Here is a 19,285-nt window from a genome sequence, read left to right as displayed (position 1 = left end):
ACCAAGGAGAACCCAGTGCTGAGGCCTGGGGCAGACATGCTGAGGCTGCTGTGCCTAGTGGGTGAGTGCCCCTGCCTGCTCCCTGCCCACCTTCTTTGGGCCACCACAGAGGCAGTGCTGGAGGGAGGCTGGAAGCCCCTGCTGATGCCACCCCTCATTCCTGCCCCACTAGACCTCCCCACTGGGACCACAGGCTCTGCCTCCCCCAGGAGGGTGGCTGGAGGGACATGGGGCTGGGGCAGAGCATCCCTGCGGGCGGTGCAGGAGGCAGTGGGAAAGGACCCAGCTGAAGGCAAAGGAGAGAAGGGAAAAGATGGAGGGATGTCCCCATGGAGGGGCTCAGGCCCCTGGTGTGGTGGAGTGGGCAGCTCACAGAGGTGGGAGCAGAGCCTGCATCATTGTGGGTGCCTCCAGAGGCACGAGGCAAGTAAGGCTTTTGTAGGGGAAGAACCAAAAAAAATCCCTCAAACTAAATAAAACCAAAAGTAAAAATCTCTCTCCTCTACCCAAATCAAACTCCCCAAACTCCCAACTTCTAACATTTTAATTTTTATCCTATTTTTCTATTAAAATTTTTCCTTTTTTCTTATTTTTCTTGTTTCTTATTCTTTTTTCTTTATTTATATTTTCCTTGTAACTTTTTCTTTTTTTCTCTTCTTTCTCTTTTTTCTCTTCTTTCTCTTCTCTTCTCTTCTCTTCTCTTCTCTTCTCTTCTCTTCTCTTCTCTTCTCTTCTCTTCTCTTCTCTTCTCTTCTCTTCCTCTTCTCCCTTCCCTTCCGTTCCCTTCCCTTCCCTTCCCTTCCCTTCCCTTCCCTTCCCTTCCCTTCCCTTCCCTTCCCTTCCCTTCCCTTCCCTTCCCTTCCCTTCCCTTCCCTTCCCTTCTTCTTTTTCTTTTCTCTTCCTCTTTTCTCTTTTTCTCTTTTTTCTTTTTTTTTCTTTTAAAACATTTTCCTTTTTTCTTGTTTTTCTTTTTCCTTTATTCTTTTTTCTTTACTTTTTTCTCTTTCTCTCTCTTTTTTTTTCTTCTGTTTTTTTGTTGTTCATTCTTTTCTCGTTTTTCCCAGGGGTCCTGGTTCCCCCAGCGCCCTGCAAACAGGGGTGATGGAGCTGATACCCCATGCCCCACTCACCACCAGCAGACAGGAGCAGGCTGCTCTTTCATTTCCCCTCCCTGCTTGTCCCCATGCAGAAGGATTAAGCACAGCCTACATTTCCCCCAGGTCTGCTGGCCTTGCTCATGTCCTGTGTCGCCCCTCCGGTGAGTCCTGCTCCGGGCAGCCCTCTGTCAGACAGAGAGTACCGGCTCTTCTTCGCCCACCTGCAGCCCCCCTGGAAGGCAGAGGTGTCCTGCCAGCTGCGCCAGGTACACGGCTGCCTCAGCCCCATCATCCTGCAGCTGGACCAAGAGGAGAACCATGGCCGTGTCCCCAACGGTAGGGATATTGCTCCTCCTGGAGCAGTGCCTGCTGTTTCTATGCCCCGCAGAACGACCCGGGATTGAGGGAATGGGGATGGGGATGAGTTGCAATGGGTTGGTTTGGGGTTTCTAGCCCAAAGTCCAGTGTGGAGCAGGACACTTGCAGCACTAGAGCACCCTGGTTTTGTTCAAGGGAGTTTGGTTTTGTGGTCTCTCTGGGCACCCCTTCCAGTGCTGCACTGCTCTCCTGGAATAAAAAAAAGCTTTTTCTAATGGGCATTCCTAACCTCCCAAACAGGAATTGCAGTTTCTTCCCTCTTGTGTTGTCTGGCACCACCAAGAAGAGATTGATTTTGTCATCTTGTAGCTTTCCTTCAGGTCCTTGTGGGCTGCTGTTAAGTCACCTTCCCACCTCCTCTTCACCCAGCTGAAGAAGCACAGCTGCCCTGAACTCTCTTCACGGGTCATGGGCTGAAAGCACGGCCAATTTGTTGGCCCTTCATTGAGCTCTTTGTCTTCTCCACATCTCCATTGGTGGGGCAAAAAACTGGCCACGGTTTTCTGAAGCTTGCTGAAGCTCATCATCTCTTCCCAACCGTTCATGTTGCAACCTGACTGCCTGCTTCCAGCTTGATGTGGGGTTTAACACAGAAGCTTGGTGTACAGACTCTCATGGGCCTTTAAGAAAGCTTGAGCTGATAAGCTGCTTTTTTAAGTGTTAAACATTTCAGGAGCCAAGAAACATCCCAGTTCAGAAAGCGCCATAGCAACAGCACCCTTTAAATCTCTGCAGAGATACTTTCCCTGCACCCCTGCATCAGAGAATTTAAGTGGCATAATTATATCTGTGCAGCTGAAAAACTTGGGACTACTTCTGTTGTATTTTTCTTCAGAGGAAAAAAAAAATAGGACCAATTTTCTCATAAAAAATATGTCTTTATATTTAGCTATGAACGTCAATGAACTGAATGATCAGCCAACTGTGCTTATTTGGACTGCAGCTTGAGGGCAACTATTTCTTGTTTCTGCAGCTGTGTCAGGGGAATGGGTCCCACTCTGCATCACCAGACCCAGGGATGAGTCCTGGGCTCCTCGCTCGCTTGCGGGCACCTGCGATCTACAGTGCCATGGTACTAGGTGCACCCAGGGTTCCAGTGCACCATCTGTCCATGGCTCCTCGCCTGGTGATGCCCTTCACCCTAGCACCACTTTTTGGCATATCCAGACACGTTCCCACTACTGCTGCCTTTGGAAACTCAGGTGCCAAGAGCAGAAACACCTGGGAATTCCAGGAGATGTGACAATTTTGCAGGATGCCCTCTTTGCCTTCATCCCTCAGCCCCACACCCCCATCTGCAGACTTTATTCCCCTCCATAGTCCCCTTTTTTCCAGCCTTAGGGCTACTTTGGCGCATGTTGCGGCCGGGCTGAGCGGATGAGCAGACACAGCAGAGCACGTGCCCTCATGTGTTTTGTCTCTAGCATCCTCACAGCTAAAATGGCAGTGCCGTCTATATCCAAGTATTCATGAGCCTCTTCAGGTGTGGTGCTGAGGAAAGCAGTTACCTTGCCTTTCAAACAAGGGAAGCCTACATGAAGCCTTTTAACACTCTTTGCTGTGGAAGATGGCTCAGGAAGATGTTTTCCTGCTGAGTGCATGCAAACATCTTGGCTGGTTCCAGCTCTTTAGTGATTGTTAATTAATTGCCCCAATTACCTTCCTTTTCCCCCATGCTGGGAGCTCCTGTGAGCTGGCCACAAAGCCCAGAGGCCTCCTGACACCCAGCAGAAGCTGTAGGTGTTTGCAGCAAACCAGCAACCACATGGGCAGGAGGAGCAGAGGAAGAAGGCAGAAGATAATATTGATTAAACCAAGCAGCTACTGCTGGGAAAGGCTGCTCTTGGCAGGAAAGTCAGAGGATTGAAAGCCAGGCAAGTATTTCCATAGGGGAGATGAGATGATGAGAGAAAAGAGGGATCAGTGCTAAAGGAGGCAAGCTGCTCGTCAGGCCATGTCATCAGTGTTCAACAGACTGTGAGAGAGCTGAACCATCATGGAAATAAAGAGACCAGCAAAGAGAGCCCACGGGAAATTTCATCTGTGTCAAGTTTTCCTTCTCTTCCCAGACGCTGGAATGAAAATGTGCTTTTCTTCTTCTTCCACACCAAAATGGAACATTTCTGTATCAGCACAGGAATGGTTTCTGGCAGGATATAGCAAGCTGTAATACTCCAAGTCTGGCCTGGTGTGCACTGCTGGGAACGCTGGGAGAGCCAGGCTAACAGTGGGGTTAGCAAGTGGTTGGGCTTCCTGCCCTGCCCAACGGCAGCAATGTTCCTTTGCAAGCAGTGGCTGTGTGATGGAGTGTAACTCTGCAGCTCCCAGTCCGCACAGAAGAGCATTGCACTGGCTGAGTCCATACCTCCACATCCTGGAGAGATTCCACAGAGCATCAGCAAAGGGCACAGTGGGGATCTGGCATGTCCCCTACAATCTGGGCACTTTTCTGGGCTGGGATCCTGGTGGATACCTGAAATCCTACTTCTGCTAGTGAATCCATATGCTTAGCCCAAGAGAAGTGCATACGGTGTAAAAGATGGTGTACAAGCAACTAAGAGGAGAGCAGTGCAATTCCACTACTAACCTGCTCTGCCTCAGCCAGCACTTAACCCATTTGGTGTGTGGAACGGGCTGGCGGTGAGCAGAGAGAGCACAAGATTACCCCCTCCCCAAACCTACCAGGGTTTTCAGCTATTCTGCAATCCCTGCAGGAAGAGCTGCAGCTTTTAAGCCAGTAGTGTCAGCAGCGCTGGTCAAGACTATGGTGCATGTGTGTACAGGCACAGACTTTGCCAGTGGCATCTTGGCCCTGTGGACTTTGCTCCATCCCCTGCACAGATGGAATCAATGTCAGACTATTTTGCCCTGAAGAGGTTGTCTCCTCCGGTGATGTTAGGCCCACTCCAGCCACCTTTTTAACCCATCACATCTCTGCTTGCCTTTTTTCTATTTTTAAATCCTTCAAGGACTGATAATAGAGTCTTTATCAGGAACTGGAAACAGCAGGTTTGAGTCTCTGTAAAAGGGAAGATAACCATGTGAAAAAAAGGCAGAAGGGCAAACTGAAAAGCCGGGTAGTTTGGAGGGAAAGTACATGTGTCACCTGGGATTGGGAGCTGCAGTAGCACAAGGCTGTGGTCTCCACTTGGAGGCATAGCTTCAAGCACAAGCTGCTCTGAAAACAGCTGTCCAGGGGTCCCCACCTCTTGCTGCACCCAGCCCAATGGGACAAACAAGCCTGCATCCTGCCCTCATCCCACATCTGTCTCTCACCTCTCTCCAGGGCCAGTCTGCTCTGACTTCCAGGAATCACCGTGGTTTCAGACCTTCTGCCACTTCGCCCAGTACCGCTGCTTCACACACCAGTTCTACATCAAGGTGTGGTGCGAAATTCCGGACAGGGTGGGGAACCCCTTCCTGGGAGATGGAAGGAGTGAGGAGGAAGGGAACATAGCACAGTGGGACTCATGTTTCTGCCTCTCTCCTCTGCTCAGCGAATCCCATGCCTGAATTTGTCTCCAAAAAGCCTTCTCCCGACGGGGCAAACCCACACAGGGGGCTCCTGGACAAGGGGCGAAAGCTCCCCTGCAGAAGAAGGTATGGCTGCACCTATCCGTGCTGGGTATCCCTGCTCTCCTGCTGATATCCCATAGCTGTTTTCCCCCCTCACATCAGCTTTCTGGCTGGCTCAGTACCCCCATCCCACTCTCTCCCCAGCTCCAGGGCCAGCTTTCTTGCCTGCTGACAACCTGCTTCGCGCCAGCGTGGACACTCTCCTGAAGTACTCCTACGCGCTCTCAAATCAGAAACCAGTGCCGAGGAACCTTGCCCTGAGCACAACAAAGCTGCCGACAGCCCAGCAAGGCAGGGGGCTGACCCTGCCAGTCCCACTTACCCCTGCCCCAGTGCCTCCCTGGCTGGGATCCCCTCCGGAGCCAGAGCAAGCCTGGGAGCAGCACCTGCAGAAGGGCATCTGGCAGCTGATCCACATGGCCCTCGACTTGGAGATGTCTCAGGTGGGCAGGGAGGGCTTTTCTCTGAACTCCAGCCCCCAGCCAGACTCGGAGAGCACAACAGGCAGCCCTCAGGAGGAGGTGCAGGAAACGGCATTCCGTGGCAGGTAAGGGGAGCACCCATCTCCCTGCCTGCCAGGGTACCACATGCCACCCGGGCAGGGATGTCCTAATGCGTACCGGCACATGGTATTCACGCTCCTGCCCTCAGCTGGTGAGTGCAGGCAGGCTTTCTGGAGCAAGATGACCCATACAGAGCAAGACTGCGGCCGGGGAGCCCCCTCCTCCAGCGCAGAGTGAGCAGGGAGAGGGTGACCCAGCACTGCTAGCTCCTGACAATGCTATTGCCTCTGCATCCTAAGCAAAGTGGATATAGGCCTTTGTTGCAGGCAGGGCTTTCTCGTCTGCAGGTGTATCCCCACCCTGTGGTCATCTGCAGTGTGCAACCACCTCCTGCTCTCATCCTCCCAACTCCTGGCAATCTGGGTGACCTGCAGAAATAGCTTCCTTGGGGTAAACATATCTCACTGTGCAACGTGAAGCAGATGTTTCTGCTCTGCAGAGTGCTCTGTCCTCACCCAGGTAGAGCAAAAGCAGCCCTGGGATAGAAGTCAGAGCCAGGAGCACAGGGCCTTGCTCCTGGCTGTGCAGGACCACTACTGCTCCTTGAGCATGTCTCTGTGTTCTGGACCTGTGCATTGCTCTTCTTAAGGAGTTTCTGATTCCAGGTTCTGGCTTTGAAAGCAGCTTCATGCCCTGTGACAGCCCAGCTTACTGCAATCCTTTTACACACCCCTCTTAGATTCTCTGGTCTAGGGATGCTCTAGGAGCTTGTCAAGCATCTTGATTTCTTCTCAGGTGATCTGCTAGGATCAATTTGCCTCTGTCCTCAAGCAGCTGAGGTGAGTCCAAACAGAAAAGACCTGCAAAAGGATTATTGTTTTCATTCAAATTTACTTTTTGATCATTTAGTCCTTTGTAGCTGAGGATCACTTGCTTTGACTGAGTTGCAAAGATTACTTTCCTTGCCAAGAGGAAAAACAAAAATGCTGTGTAGGTGTACCTTTCATAGAGAAATCATGCTGTTTTCAAGTCTGTTGCTGGCTAGTGATGTTCCTGCAAGCACACGTTTTGTGCACCACTGTACATCTGTGGGGTCTATTAAACACACTGCACGCTACTACAGTTAACCAGAGCTCCCACTTCTGCATGTAAAAATGAATTGCATCCTATTGTTAAAGCTGTAACTGTCCTTGTGCAAGGCTGTAACTTCTGTCATCCTACTTCCTCATATTATTCCTATTATATTCCTAATTTACTGCTTGACGAACTTCTTCTTGTGTATGTACTCTAAGGCAAAATTCCGTTTCATTGAGGACATGTTCATTTTCCCTGCCTCTGAAATTGAGCCTTGCTCTGATTAAGTTACATTGGGATTACTGCGGGTCTGCTGTGATTGCAGATGACACTCACTATGCTGCTGCAGAGTTTCTCAAAGACCCTAAAGCTGACTGTGTGTCTGTAACCCGGCAGCCGAGCCCCATCAATCATGCTAAGCAAAGCATAAACCCAAGTGAGGATTAAAAGGCAAGATAGACCATGCCTGTCAGCTTTGCTGCTCACCACATCCTGCTTCCTCGCAAAGGGACTTCAATGCGTGACCTAAAAAAAGAGCAAAATGCTTTGAGGCATTTCCATTCCAGCAAGAGGAGCAGTGCTGGGTGGGACTGGTCGCCGTGCAGAGGTGCCATTCAGCACCTGGTTTAATGCAAGGTGCACAGGGCTGTGACAGGCACAAACCAGGGCTGCGTGTCCTCCCTAAGGTCTTATGTCCAGCAGGTCACAGATCCCTTCTTCCTCGCTCCTGCTTGTGGTGGCTGCTCTGGTAGCTCTACCAGCTTTCATAGTACCTGCTGAAGCCAGCTATGACCTTTAGAGAGAGACAGGCCAAAGGCAGTAGTATAACAAGGTGAGGAATTTGCAGCACTGTTTTGTGGTCTTTCTGCTAGCAGTGAGCCGTTATGGGAGGGAAATGTCTCTTAGTGCACTTACTTTCCATTTCTAGTCCTTATTGTGCTTTCTGCTCCACAATTAATGAGCTATTTATTTCCAAGTATTTCCTCTCCACAAAGTTACCTATATAGGATGATTCAGCCTTGCTAAAAAGAGCTCTGTGGCTCTTCCATTGTAAAGCCCATCCAGCTCTCATTTTCTGTGGCAATTTTCAGTGTCCTTTCAAAACATCCACACGCTCCAGCTCTGCGTGCACCATTCAGCAACGGGTTTTGGCAGTTGGGTGTGCAGAAGGAGTTCAACCTCCTTCCCCTGCTCTTCTGTTTGCACACAGGAATTGCATTTGCCCTTTTCCCCATGGCTTTCTGCTGGCGCGTTGTTTGTCTGCTGCGACCCCTACACCTCTCGCAGTGTCAGGGCTGTCCTGGATACAGCCCGCACCCTGTTGGTATTTGTGTGTGGATGCTCATGAGCCCAGCTTCTCCAACAAGGCTGAGCAGAGCCCTCCCAGTGGCTGCACCCTCCTCCTCCTGTTTTACCCCTCCAAGCAGTTCCTGTGTTGCTTATGTACTTCATCCCCAGCAGCTTTAAGATCAGACCATTCATTAAAAATACCATCCCCAGAAAAACACCACTCTTTAAGACTTAGCATCATCACCTGTCTGCAATTCCTTTTCTCACTTTGGTCTGGTAGTGCAGGATGGGACCCATTCCCCTCACATTTCTCAGCTGCTTCAGGAACTAGCTGTGACTTGGGGATTATGTAGTGGTATCTTTTGACCATTCAGTGAGCCCAGGGATCAGTTTAGTGTCCCACTATTGCTACTGTGCACAACTAACTGTGAAAGGGGGATCGTAACAAGGCAGGTTTGCCTCTCACCACCAGGCTAGATGAAATTCAAATGCTCCCAGGCTTCTGGGATTCTCAAAGCAGGGGTCTCTCAGTGTCTCAGGGGCAGAGGTAAAGGACTGCAATATGAACAGGTCAGCAGGAGAGATGTGTTTACATCCCCATCCTCCCAATAGCTCCTGTGTCAGGTTACTTTCTGGGTTTGATCTGTCAGGTACCTATCCAGCCTGCCTGTCTTCTTGGCATGCAGGCCAAGATCTCTTTTGTTTCTGAAAATGCTAAGAATGGCTATTTCCTTAGTGGTTTTAGTTTCCTGCAGCAGCTGCCCTAAATCAGAGGTTACAAAGTGCTAGAGAGCTGCTGTTTGCTCCTTATAATCTTTTTTGCTTGCCTCAGGTATTCACTCCATCTCACACAGCCAGCCAATATTGGAGAGGTTCAGCAGCTGAAAGTTAATGGCCCAAATCCTTGTCATCATGACGAGGGAAAGGTGGATGTTGTTACCTAGCACTCTTCAGAGATACGCTGAAGTAGGCTCTGTGTGTGTGTCACTCCGTGTCTTGAGATATTAGAGCAAGACAGGCTTTTACCTGATTTCTTCTCTTTTTGCCTTTGAGCAATTACTGATTTGGGCCCACAGATTCTTCTTAATTACATTTTTTCACATTCCCTTTGAAATTGCCTCCAAGTAACTGCTGGGCTTTTTCCAGGTTAGGCCACCAATGTGCAGAGGTACCAAGCTAGGGAGGGATTTGCATTAGAAAATTGCTTTAGACCTATGACTTTCCCTGATGCATGGTGAAACTTATGTACATCCACTGACATACTCAGCACCATGTCAATGACTACAGGGGACCAGCAGCAGTGCTGTTATACTCTGCAGGGTCCATACTGTTTGTCTATAATACCACTGTGATGGGACCCAAAGCCCCAGCACTGCCATAAGGCAGCAGCAGTGGGAGAGTGGCTGTTTACATTGAAGATCAGTGCCAGGGTGCTGGGCATCGCTAGGAGAGAAACCAGGGACAGCCCTGGGGTGTAGCTAGTGCCACGGCATTGTGGATTCCAGGTGCCCGCAAGCAAGGGAGGAGCCCAGGATCTCTCCTTGGGTCTGGTGATGTGGGGTGGACCCATTCTTCTGACACTTCTCAGCTGCTTTCAGGAACTGGCTGTCACTCGGGGATGATACAGATGCATCTCACTCATCCAGAGGTGGTAAACCAGCTGCTGATTTTGTAACCTTGAGGAGGCCAGAAAGCCTCACAACAGAGATGGAGAACAGAGATAGAGGAGGATGCGGCAGACAGGGCAACAGAATTTCTTGGTAACCTCAACCTGATGGCACAACTCAGTTTCCTGGGTGGGTGGGTGAGTGGATGTTACAGACACAATTCATGTGCATATAGGGTCAACAGCAAAGTGTCAGAAGGTAGTGAATAGGAATGCGAGAGCTGATCATACCAAATGTGGTCTACAAATCTAAAGTTTGCTGTGCAGCAGAGGCTCCTGCCCACATCTGACTTGGCATCTGTTCTGAACAAGTAGGTCATCAACACTCAGCAGATGTTTCATCGCTACTTATGGAAGCACTCTTTATAGAAAAGTTCCCTTTTATGCCTCTTTTGCCTGTAATCTATTTGTGTCTTGTTTGGGCTACACTTCTTGGACCAGTACGTGTGCTGGAGAAAGCAAAGGCTGTTAAACCCTTTTAGTGGGAGTTGCTGTTTCTTAAAAAGTACAGCACGCTGGACAGTTTTTCTTCTTTTTTTTTTAATACCTCAGTGATGAAAACACCAGAGCCGTTCATATCACTTTAATGACTGTGAATATGCCTCTCGCTTTATTGGCCCGATCATCCTGGTGTGATGAAGAAGCAATTGAATCACAATGTGTCGCTGGGATAACAAGCAAGTAGTGGAACAATAGCCATTAGTGACATATTTGTGGGTAAATTCTTTCAGAGGAGTCTGGGGAATAATATCAGGGTCATTAACTGAAATGTGTGAGTCTCATCAGGATGCCCCAGCCAGTTTACCAAATCTTGAAGGTGAAACTCCAACTGCTCCTAAGCAGTCAAGCATCTGAGTGGTGGCAGGGACTCCCTTTGGCTGTCACAGATTTATCAGCAACGTGGAGTGAGCACTTGTTCTCCTGGGTTACAACTGCTTAAAGAGAGAAACTGTCAGTGTCAGGTAATCCACACACAAACAGCAATCCTTCACAGAAGAGGAATGCTAGGTGTGCCTTGGAGGCTGTCACTGGTTCTTCTCTCAGTAATATTCAGCTCCCAGTCACAGCAAAATGCTGAGAGGGTTGAACTGAACAAGCTTAGACAGGATTTAGTGTGGGATCAGCACAGACTTTTTGGTCTAAATTTAAAACTTCCTGTTCTTCTTGGTATCCTAAATGGTCTGAATGTTTACAGAGGAAACAAAAATACCCCCTAGATTAAAAGTATCATGTGGAGCCATGGAATGGAGGAATGAACATAAAGGATCTTATAGGCTGTGTAAGGATACAGGATATGGGGGGGTTGTTTCTGTGTTTTACTGGCACATTTTAATTCTTTTCAACTTTTCCTGGAAGAATTATTGCATGTCACTGCTCTCCTCAGTTTGCATTCTATTGTCCTCTCTGCACTCAGACCTTACTTTCACAAACCTCTGACCAGTTTGGTCACACTGTGGCGCATTGCAGTAAGAGATGCACAAGCTTGGGAGATGTAGATTTCCAGGTATTCAGCTGTCCTCAGCTTTCCAGTGGATGTGGTTGACATGCTGTGGGCTGGCAGCGCAGTAATTTGTTCACATGTCTGTATCTACAGAATACCATTTGCAGGCTGTCCACAGTACAGTACAGGATGGCGTGCTGAAGTAACGTCTTTGCTTGCCTGGATGCAGGCTCAGAGCAACATCTGCTGCACTGTGATAAAACAAGCTTGACTGTAATGCCTTTTTAAAAGAAAAAACTAATATTCATATTTTCCATGACTAAGACTTTCAAGGTTCTCTTTTAGCAGAGAGAGATGCCTTCAGAGATTCTGACAGGCTCATTTGCTGCTGGTTAGTGTTTGGGTACAGCATCACTTGTTTCTGACTCACTGCAAGTACAGAGCACATGCTGTAAGCTCCTTCATCCACGGTGTATGGCAGGGTATGCACAAAAAGAGGTGCGCACTAAGGAGGTTCACAAAACTTCTTAGTAACCCTAATGCTCACTCATGTTCTCCTATGGGAGTGCACACCCAAACTCAATGCAAATGCCAAGCATCGCTATGTTCCTGTACATGCAGTGTATGACTCTCACATATCTCACATATTCTAGTCATTCCTTACATCTCCATTTCTTCACACACCACATAACTGCAAGAGCTTAACAGCGGGGAGGCTGATCTCTTTTAGCCTTCAGGCCTGGCTATTACTCTGATCATTCACCCTGGCCTTCCTGCTCCGTACAGGATGGAGAGCCCTGCCTGATGAGCCCTGAAGAAAAAACAGCATCATGTGGCCTTCTACTAAGAGAAATTTGTGATACCTTTTTGAAGTCTCCAAGCTGTGGAGAAACCACCCCATCAGTTGCTCCCATGGTAGATACCCTTTGTGACAGGAAAATGCAGCTAATTTCTGGTTTGAATGAATCTCATCCCGAATTCTAGTCACTAGAAGTCATTGCTGTTCCATCTGCTAATGAAAAGAACTTTCCAGATGATCCCCATACTGACTGACTGCCTGAATGGCCACCCACTAGCGTCTGTGCTCAGCTAAGTACAGCTTCTTTAGCTTCTCACCCTAGGTGAAAGTTTTCCAGGCCTTGGAAAATCTAATGCTAGCCTGAAGGTCTCCAGAAAGTTTAAGCTACTCTCAGGAAAACTTCTCCATACAGGTTAGCCCATGTATGGATTTTAAGAGCATTTTAACATAAGCAATTGCTGTTCTTACTTTCTGAAAGATCAGGAACTAAACCGGTTGCTTTATTTATCACTGGTTTTGTTTCCAGACACAGAAGACAAATATCAAATGAGCATTTTTACCTCTTACGCTTCATTACTGATAACTGGCACCATTTTACCATGTCTACAATTTCTACTGTTCCTAAGAAATGAGAAATGTCTTTATCCCGCTGGCATTAAATCTTCTGCTTTTAGTTTCCCATGTTGGTTTGGATGAACAGTTAATTCACTGTCACCAGTTTTTTTCCCCCTTCTGACAAATATATTGGTTCAAGCAGGAGGGAGACTTAATAAGTTACATACTCCAGACCCAAATGAAGCTCCTCCATGGTCAACACTCAGCAGACCTCTAACACCTCCTTGGTGTACACCCAGATGGACAAAAAAGGACCTTATGGGAAGGTTTCTTAAGCTGTGCTCCTTGTCCAGTCCTTCTCACATACTCCTGAACCATAGAATCATAGATTCACGGAATGGTTTGGGTTGGAAAGGACCCTAAGATCATCCAGTTGCAACCCCCTGCCATGGGCAGGGACACTTCACACTAAATTGTATCACCCAAGACTCTGTCCAACCTGGCTTTGAACACCGCCGGGGATGGAGCCTTCACAACTTCCTTGGGCAGCCCATTCCATGTGCACATATTCTGCAGATACCCGCATTTCTCTGCGCAGCTTGGCCAAGAGTCCCAGGTTTCTTTGGGAACGTTTATTTTTCTCTGCCTTGGGGTTGTTTTTCCTCCTTCAGTTTTTAACTAAAGGTCTCTCTTCAGCTCGTGACAAGAGGTGAGATTTGACTTCCTCTGTCCTTTCCTCTGTCAGCCTTTTAGCCCTGAAGACGGATGAGGCAGTGATGATCCTGTGCTATGCAATGCTGGAGGGAAACTGTCTCTCGTCAGTGGTCGCTCAGGCTTGGAAGGAGATGGAAGAAAGCGTCTTTGGGTTCGGAGATTCGGTAAAGATGTTGATGTCCACCTTGACTCTCTCTGGGTGCAGGGCTCCCTGCAGCGCTGAACACAGTCCTTGGGCAGCCAGAGCTCAGCAGCACTGTCCTTTCAGGTGCCACCTCCTGGGAGAAGCTGACCTGGTGACCAGGGAGGCAAGCTCCAAGCCAGGGATATGGGAGCTCCTCAGTCTCCCTTTTCCCCACTGACCTCCTGACTGCATCCACCCTAGGTGTGTGACAGCCTCGGGCGGCATCACATGAACCTGTGTCCTGATTGTGCTTTCTGCTCGCTGAAGAGGGAGCAATGTCAAAACATCCATACCCTGAACCGTGTTCACTGTGAGACAGGCAGCTTCTCCCCTTACATCAACCCTCAGATCTCAGCCCAGCACCAGGCTGCAAGCAACAAGGTACTGAGCATGCTGCATGTCCTGCCGGCCTCTGAGGAGGAGCCTAGGCTGGGTGATGGGGAGAGGAGGAAGAAGCATAGCTCTCTTTATCCCATTTTTGCAGACCAGCTTCCCGGAGACCTCAGACTACCATGGCATAGAGGTATTCAGAGGGCTGAGGGCAGAGTACTGGTGCAGCCGGATGGCCACTTATGGCTGTGAGGACGCTCGTGTGGCCCTCTGGCTGAAGGCAGAGTACAGTGCCTTCAAAGATGGAGGTGTCCCAAACCAGGTGGGTGCCCAGTGGATACTCCCATCCCTCTTTCTCCTCTTCTTCCTCTGGCATTCATTCACATCTCCCCCCAGATCTGTGACTCAGATGGAATTCAGCACCCTAGCTACTGCGGGTTCAAAAGCCACCAGTGTCTCCAGCAGAGCCTCAAAAACCAGAGGGTAAGAAGCAGCCTGCACTTCCCTTTACACAGCCTTCTCCATCACTGGTCCCTCCACAGCCAGCCCAAGTCCCTGCAGGACTCACAGGCACACTGCTTTTCCCTCCAGCAGGACAGAACTGTGTGTGTTTGGAGGGGGTGACAAATAGTGACCCAGCGCAGCTGGCATGTAATTGAGGCCATGGGATTTGCACAGATGCTGTAAGAGATGGCATCAGAGACAGACACTAATGTTGAGAGACAGAAGAGCTGTGGGGAGGCCCCCATCTGTCTGGGTATCCCTGTCTATCCCTGCAGGGGAATGTCTCCCTCATCTACTGGGTGCTTCCTAGGTGGTAACAAAACCCAAACACACAAGAGCAGCACAGAGCACTAGCCCATATCTCAGCTAAACACACATTTAGATAGCAGCCCCTCATCCTTCTTCCCTGCTGGTTCTCCCCTCTTTCCCCCTCGTGCCCTCATCATCCCAGCCTCCATATGCCATCCATCACGGAGATCCTCCTTTCCTGCGGGAGGGATGGGCAGTGGTATCAGTCCCATGAGCTCAGGCTGTCCTTGCAGGTGTTTCGCCGCAGCTGCCACAGGAACAAGACATACCGGGTGCTGAGTGAGAAGGAAGGAGAGGAGGAAGTGGAGCTGTGGCGCCAGAGGTTCCTCGACCTCTCCAGGGGGTGATGCATAGTAGCAGTGACATATGCAGGGAGCACAGGGCTCCATCAGGCTCTTTGGGGCTGTGGTGGGACGTAGTACCCTGGATAGGCTTGGACAGCTCTTCCCAGACCCCTTTGCTGGTTATGGCAGCTCATCATGGCCAGATCTCACCCTCCAAGCATCTGCTCTGCACCAGGGGCAGCAGCAGACCATGATGGGAGCCTCACTCAACAGCATGTCACTGTGGCACCTGCTGGAACCCCTGGAAACATTTTTCTCCAGCCAAAGGAGCAGCTGAGCATTGAGAAGGCATCAGCCCTGGGAACCTGGATTTAGAGTCTCTGGTCCAAGCATCGTTGTCTGACATCCCAACCACCTCTTGCCTCCCTCCCTCCCTGCAGGTCTATACCAGTTAGGAGATCTCCCAACAATGTATAAAGAGCCTGTTGTTTCCATAAACCTAACTCACTCCATTCTCTCTGATGCCACTGCTCTATTACACCACTCAGTGACCCCTCTGATGTCCAAGGTGGGTCCCTATGCCCCCCTGCTCTGCACCATGGTGTTTCTCACCTGCTGTAGTCCATGTATCCCCCTGAGCATGAGGACTCCATGGGAGGGCCCTTTCTCCTCCCAGCCCATGGGAAGCAGCAGAGCCAGTCCCAAATGCAGCACCAGGAAGGAGCTGACATACACCTTTGGCTTTCCATTGCAGACGGTTTATTTCTCAAGTTGAAGGGTTTATCGCGCCTGTGTTCTCCCACCCTCCCTCTGGAAAAACAATTCAAACAACAGAAACCCCAAGGGGGTGCCATGCGGGGAGCACAGGGGTGGCACCCCTGGAGCCAGGGGCTCCTCTCTGCCAGGACAGCAGAACCCCACACCTCCTCCGCTCCCCCCCAGGCTGTGTGTCTCCCCACGCCTTCCCCTGCTCCCCATGTCCCTCCCGAGGCTGTCCCTCATGGCTGCTGAGCTCATCCATGGCTGCTGAGGTCCGGTTGCATTGGCGGCCCGAGGTGCCAAAGACCCCGCACAGGGGGCCCCGGTCGCAGAAATCTGGGCTGGCCAACAGGTAGACCAAGTCGTGAGCTGTGTAGGGCTTGAAGCGAGAGCTCTTGGGCACCAGGAGCTTGTGGGAACCGACCCGTTTGGGGTAAACCTCTGTCGCGCCCTCAAACTTCTCCTTGAGGATGTTGCCCACCTTGCGGAAGGGAGGCATCACCTTCCAGCACGTGTGCACCTCGCACACGCCATGGCACTTGCACTGTACCTTCATGTGGGCCAGGAGAGCCTGGGGAGCAGGAGGCAGCTGCCAGTCAGACCTGGGACACCCTGACCCATAGTTCCTATGGCTGCAGGTGCAGCAGCCACTGTACCCACACACCTCCATGGGGTGGGAAGGGAAGGGACCAGGGGAAGGCAAGGCAAGGCAAGGGAGCAAAAAAGTTTCTTTAAGCCAAGCCATTTTGAAAGAGAAGGGACCCCCTTCTATGGAAACTGGATGGGTATGTAAAAGAAATCCTTGCTGCAGAGGAACAGATGGGGACCTGCTGTGACCCATGGGGCTGTGGGGATGGGAACAGATCTGCCCAGAGCCAGAGGACATTCAGAGGACCAGATCTAAGTGTCCCCTGCAGAAGATGGTGGTTTTATTCAGGAGGTACTGAAGGAACAGGGAAGCCCTTCAGAGCAGGATGGAGAAATCCATTTCCTTCGCAAAAAAGGCCGAGAAAGGTAAATCACGGCTGAGGCCTGTGAGGAAAAGGAGACTCTGCACAGAGGTGGGTTAGGGAGGCTGGGACCCACACACACAGGAGGGGAGCCAGCTCGGTGTGAGCAGCGCAGTGCTGGGCTGGGAAAAGGCAGCAGGACACAGACCTGCCCTGGGGACCCATGGCTGTCCCGAGCGGCTCCTCAGGGTAAGCGGGCGGGACCGAGCTCCACCGAGCCAGGGAGAAGCCGCTGAAGCCAGGCTCGCTCCCCAGCCCTTGTTCCTGCCCGTACCTTCCTCCCAGCCTCATCGGTGTGCAGGTTCATCAGCGTTCGGCTGGAGGAGGCACCGCGGCTCCTCTCAGGGTTGTCTACAAAGGCTTGAGAGGAAGTAACCCCGTAAGACAGGTTATCAGAGCAGCCTGACCGCTGGGAACCCGCAAAGGGAAAGCAGCCGTGAGAAAAAGCAGCAGCAGCCCTGGGAGGAGCAACTAAAGGGCTGAGGGCTGCGGAGAAGGGAGGTGACCCCCCCCCCCCCCAAGTGAGGGTTTCCTACATGGACCTTCTCCTCTGCCACCCCTCCCTGCCCCCAGCCTCCTCCTTCACCTTCGGGGCTGACTCCTCGGACCTTGCGGTCGCATCCGCACCTCTCCAGCCCCCCGCGGCTGCAGGCACGAGTGACAGCAAAGGCAACGCCGGCCGCGGCCATGGCGTGGATGAGAGCAGGCTCCCGTGTGCCTGCAGTGGGGAGAGACATGGCACCAGTCTGCGGGGGGAAAGGCACTGATGGGACACGGCACAAGGGAAAAGAGGTTGCGATTGCATGCAGGGAAGATGTATTCTGATGGAGACTGCTCAGGAGAAATCACTGTAAGGATGCTCGCCTGGTGATGCTGTTTCTAAAGCTTTGGACCACTAAGGGAGACGGCTCTGTGGGGTCCTTCGGGACCCTTTGACACCCTCAGTTCCTGGGCTAGGTGTCCCATTGTGGGAGACAACTCATCAGCCACCGGGAGAAGTGAAAGGGAAGCCATGGTGGGGGATGCCAGGGTCTGAGCCTCCCACACAGAGGGGTTTGTCAGGGAGGACCCGGCTGCCTTGTGCCTAGGAGCCAAAGAGACTCTTGCTCATAGCTCTGTGCATGGCTCTTCCCACCCAAACACATGCAAAATCTATTCAGTGCTGTTTGGGGGCATAGGCAGATCCTTTTCTTTTGGCCTGCAATAAAAATGGACTGCAGCTGCAGAGCAAAAGGTTTAATTGGAGCTGCTACTCCAAAGGGCTGGGTTGGTCAGTCTGCACCAGTTTGCACCAGCTAGTACCCACAATAATCCACATGGGATCAAAAAGCCAAATCGGGACAAATGAGGAAAAGTTTAGCCAGAATACTAATATTTGTAATAACACATGCATTTGGTTCCGTTTGCTGCGCGTTGACAGCTATGGTAGTACATGGAGGAGGGCACTGGCCACTCTGGGCACACTAGCCCACGAAAAGAGCCAGTGTGTCAAGGAGATCCCATGGACATACTGAAGGGACCCCCTGCACCGCCTCCCCATCACTGACCTTGGATGGCCACCTTGCTGAAGACCTGCAGGCCCTGCAGTGTGGAGCAGTTCCACCGCCGGGAGTGGAACTGGTGCTGGCACTCCTCGATGGCCAGCTCTGCGCCTCGCCTCACCGCATCCATGGCTTCCACCTCCCGCTGGCAAAGGCGGACCTGCTCTTCTACCAGCCCTGCCAGGCTCTCGCAGGCCCTGGGGTCCCGGAGGAGCACCCACAGGGAAGTCTGCTTGGCCAGGTACCTGTGGGGCATGGGAGAGTCAGTCGCCGATAAGAGAGAGCCCGAGCTGTGTCTGCCCTCTGTAGACTAGCCCTCTGTAGCCTTATTTTAGAGCAGAAATGGAGCAGGGAAGGGGATGTGTTGCCTCTTGTCTGTACCAAATTGGACATTCCTGCTTCTCATCCTGGTCTGCACCTCTCCAGCTTCACTGTCCCTTCCCCTCATGATCCCAGAGATGCCCCTCTTTAATGGGCTGCCTTTGGGCTGCCCAGTTCCTTCTTCCACCCTTTCTCACAGATCTGCCTGTTTTCTTGGGAGACAGCACCTCCCCAGGTGACTTTCCAATCCAGACAAGTACAAAGCATACTTAGAGCCAGGTCACAGCAAGGACGTGCTGCACCAGGATCAGCACCACGTACAGCCACACCATCTCCATCCTGTCCCTGGTGAAACTCCAACTTCATCCACTGTGCAAGAGCACCTGAATCCCCTCTTGTGGCCTCCCACTGCCTCTGCCCGACAGTCGCTCTCACAGCAGCTCCAGCGCAGCAGTGCAGCACACAGGTAGCCCCTACCCTGGGCAATGACTGTGGGCTGCTTTGGTGTGCAGTGCCAGCATCGAAGACCTGATATCCCACAGAAACCTGACAGGTTGGCCCTGAAGAGCCTCCACGCTGGTGCTGTTCCCTACCTACAGCTCAGGCAGCATCATGGGAGGGCTCTGAACTTGGGGTCTGGGGCAGGCATCTGTCAGAGGGAGCTCACATGGCTGGGGACAGCTTCAGTGTCAGAGCCCTGGTCTCTGTCAGCAGTCGATCTGGTTGTCTTCATCCACAGCCAAGTCACTCCATCAGCAGGAAGCAGCCAGACCCCCAGCCAACAGCAGAGCCTTCCACACAAGGAAAACCTGGCAGCACCAAACTAGTTGTTAGACCCATCAGCTCATCACTGCTCTGTCACCAAGCCCTTTGGAGAGACGGAGTTTCCCTGCAGTGATAGCTCATGGGAGCAAACAGGGGAAGGTCTGCAGCCTCCCTCATCCCCAGCC

The 19,285-nt window shown here is 51.3% G+C and overlaps 2 protein-coding genes across 6 annotated transcripts; one reads left to right on the top strand and one right to left on the bottom strand.

The window, feature by feature from the left end:
- ACRBP (acrosin binding protein) lies at positions 1 to 15,163 on the top strand. 5 transcript variants are annotated; one of them, XM_062617163.1, is made up of 10 exons: positions 1 to 61; positions 1,221 to 1,433; positions 4,762 to 4,856; positions 4,973 to 5,075; positions 5,196 to 5,598; positions 13,125 to 13,257; positions 13,479 to 13,658; positions 13,762 to 13,929; positions 14,004 to 14,090; positions 14,654 to 15,163. In XM_062617163.1, the coding sequence occupies exons 1-10, from the start codon at positions 37 to 39 to the stop codon at positions 14,765 to 14,767; spliced, it is 1,521 nt and encodes a 506-aa protein (XP_062473147.1). In that variant the 5' UTR covers positions 1 to 36; the 3' UTR covers positions 14,768 to 15,163. The 5 variants fall into 5 exon arrangements, with proteins under 5 accessions (XP_062473147.1, XP_062473133.1, XP_062473125.1 ...); XM_062617149.1 differs by lacking the exon at positions 1 to 61 and adding an exon at positions 68 to 377; XM_062617141.1 differs by lacking the exon at positions 1 to 61 and adding an exon at positions 313 to 427.
- Positions 15,164 to 15,527: 364 nt separating this feature from the next.
- LOC134162841 (protein Wnt-4-like) lies at positions 15,528 to 19,285 on the bottom strand. The gene is made up of 4 exons (XM_062617132.1): positions 18,021 to 19,285; positions 17,048 to 17,191; positions 16,748 to 16,875; positions 15,528 to 16,034 (listed from the first exon to the last, which is right to left on the bottom strand). Exons 1-4 carry the CDS (start codon positions 18,268 to 18,270, stop codon positions 15,528 to 15,530), a joined length of 1,029 nt encoding a protein of 342 aa, XP_062473116.1. The 5' UTR covers positions 18,271 to 19,285.

This window comes from Pezoporus occidentalis, unplaced genomic scaffold (assembly GCF_034315485.1).
Source record: "Pezoporus occidentalis ecotype Australia unplaced genomic scaffold, CSIRO_AGI_Poc_V1 ctg104, whole genome shotgun sequence".
In the NCBI taxonomy this organism is placed as follows: Eukaryota; Metazoa; Chordata; class Aves; order Psittaciformes; family Psittacidae; genus Pezoporus; species Pezoporus occidentalis.
Note: the sequence above shows the minus strand (reverse complement) of the source record. Positions and strands in the feature narration are given on the sequence as shown.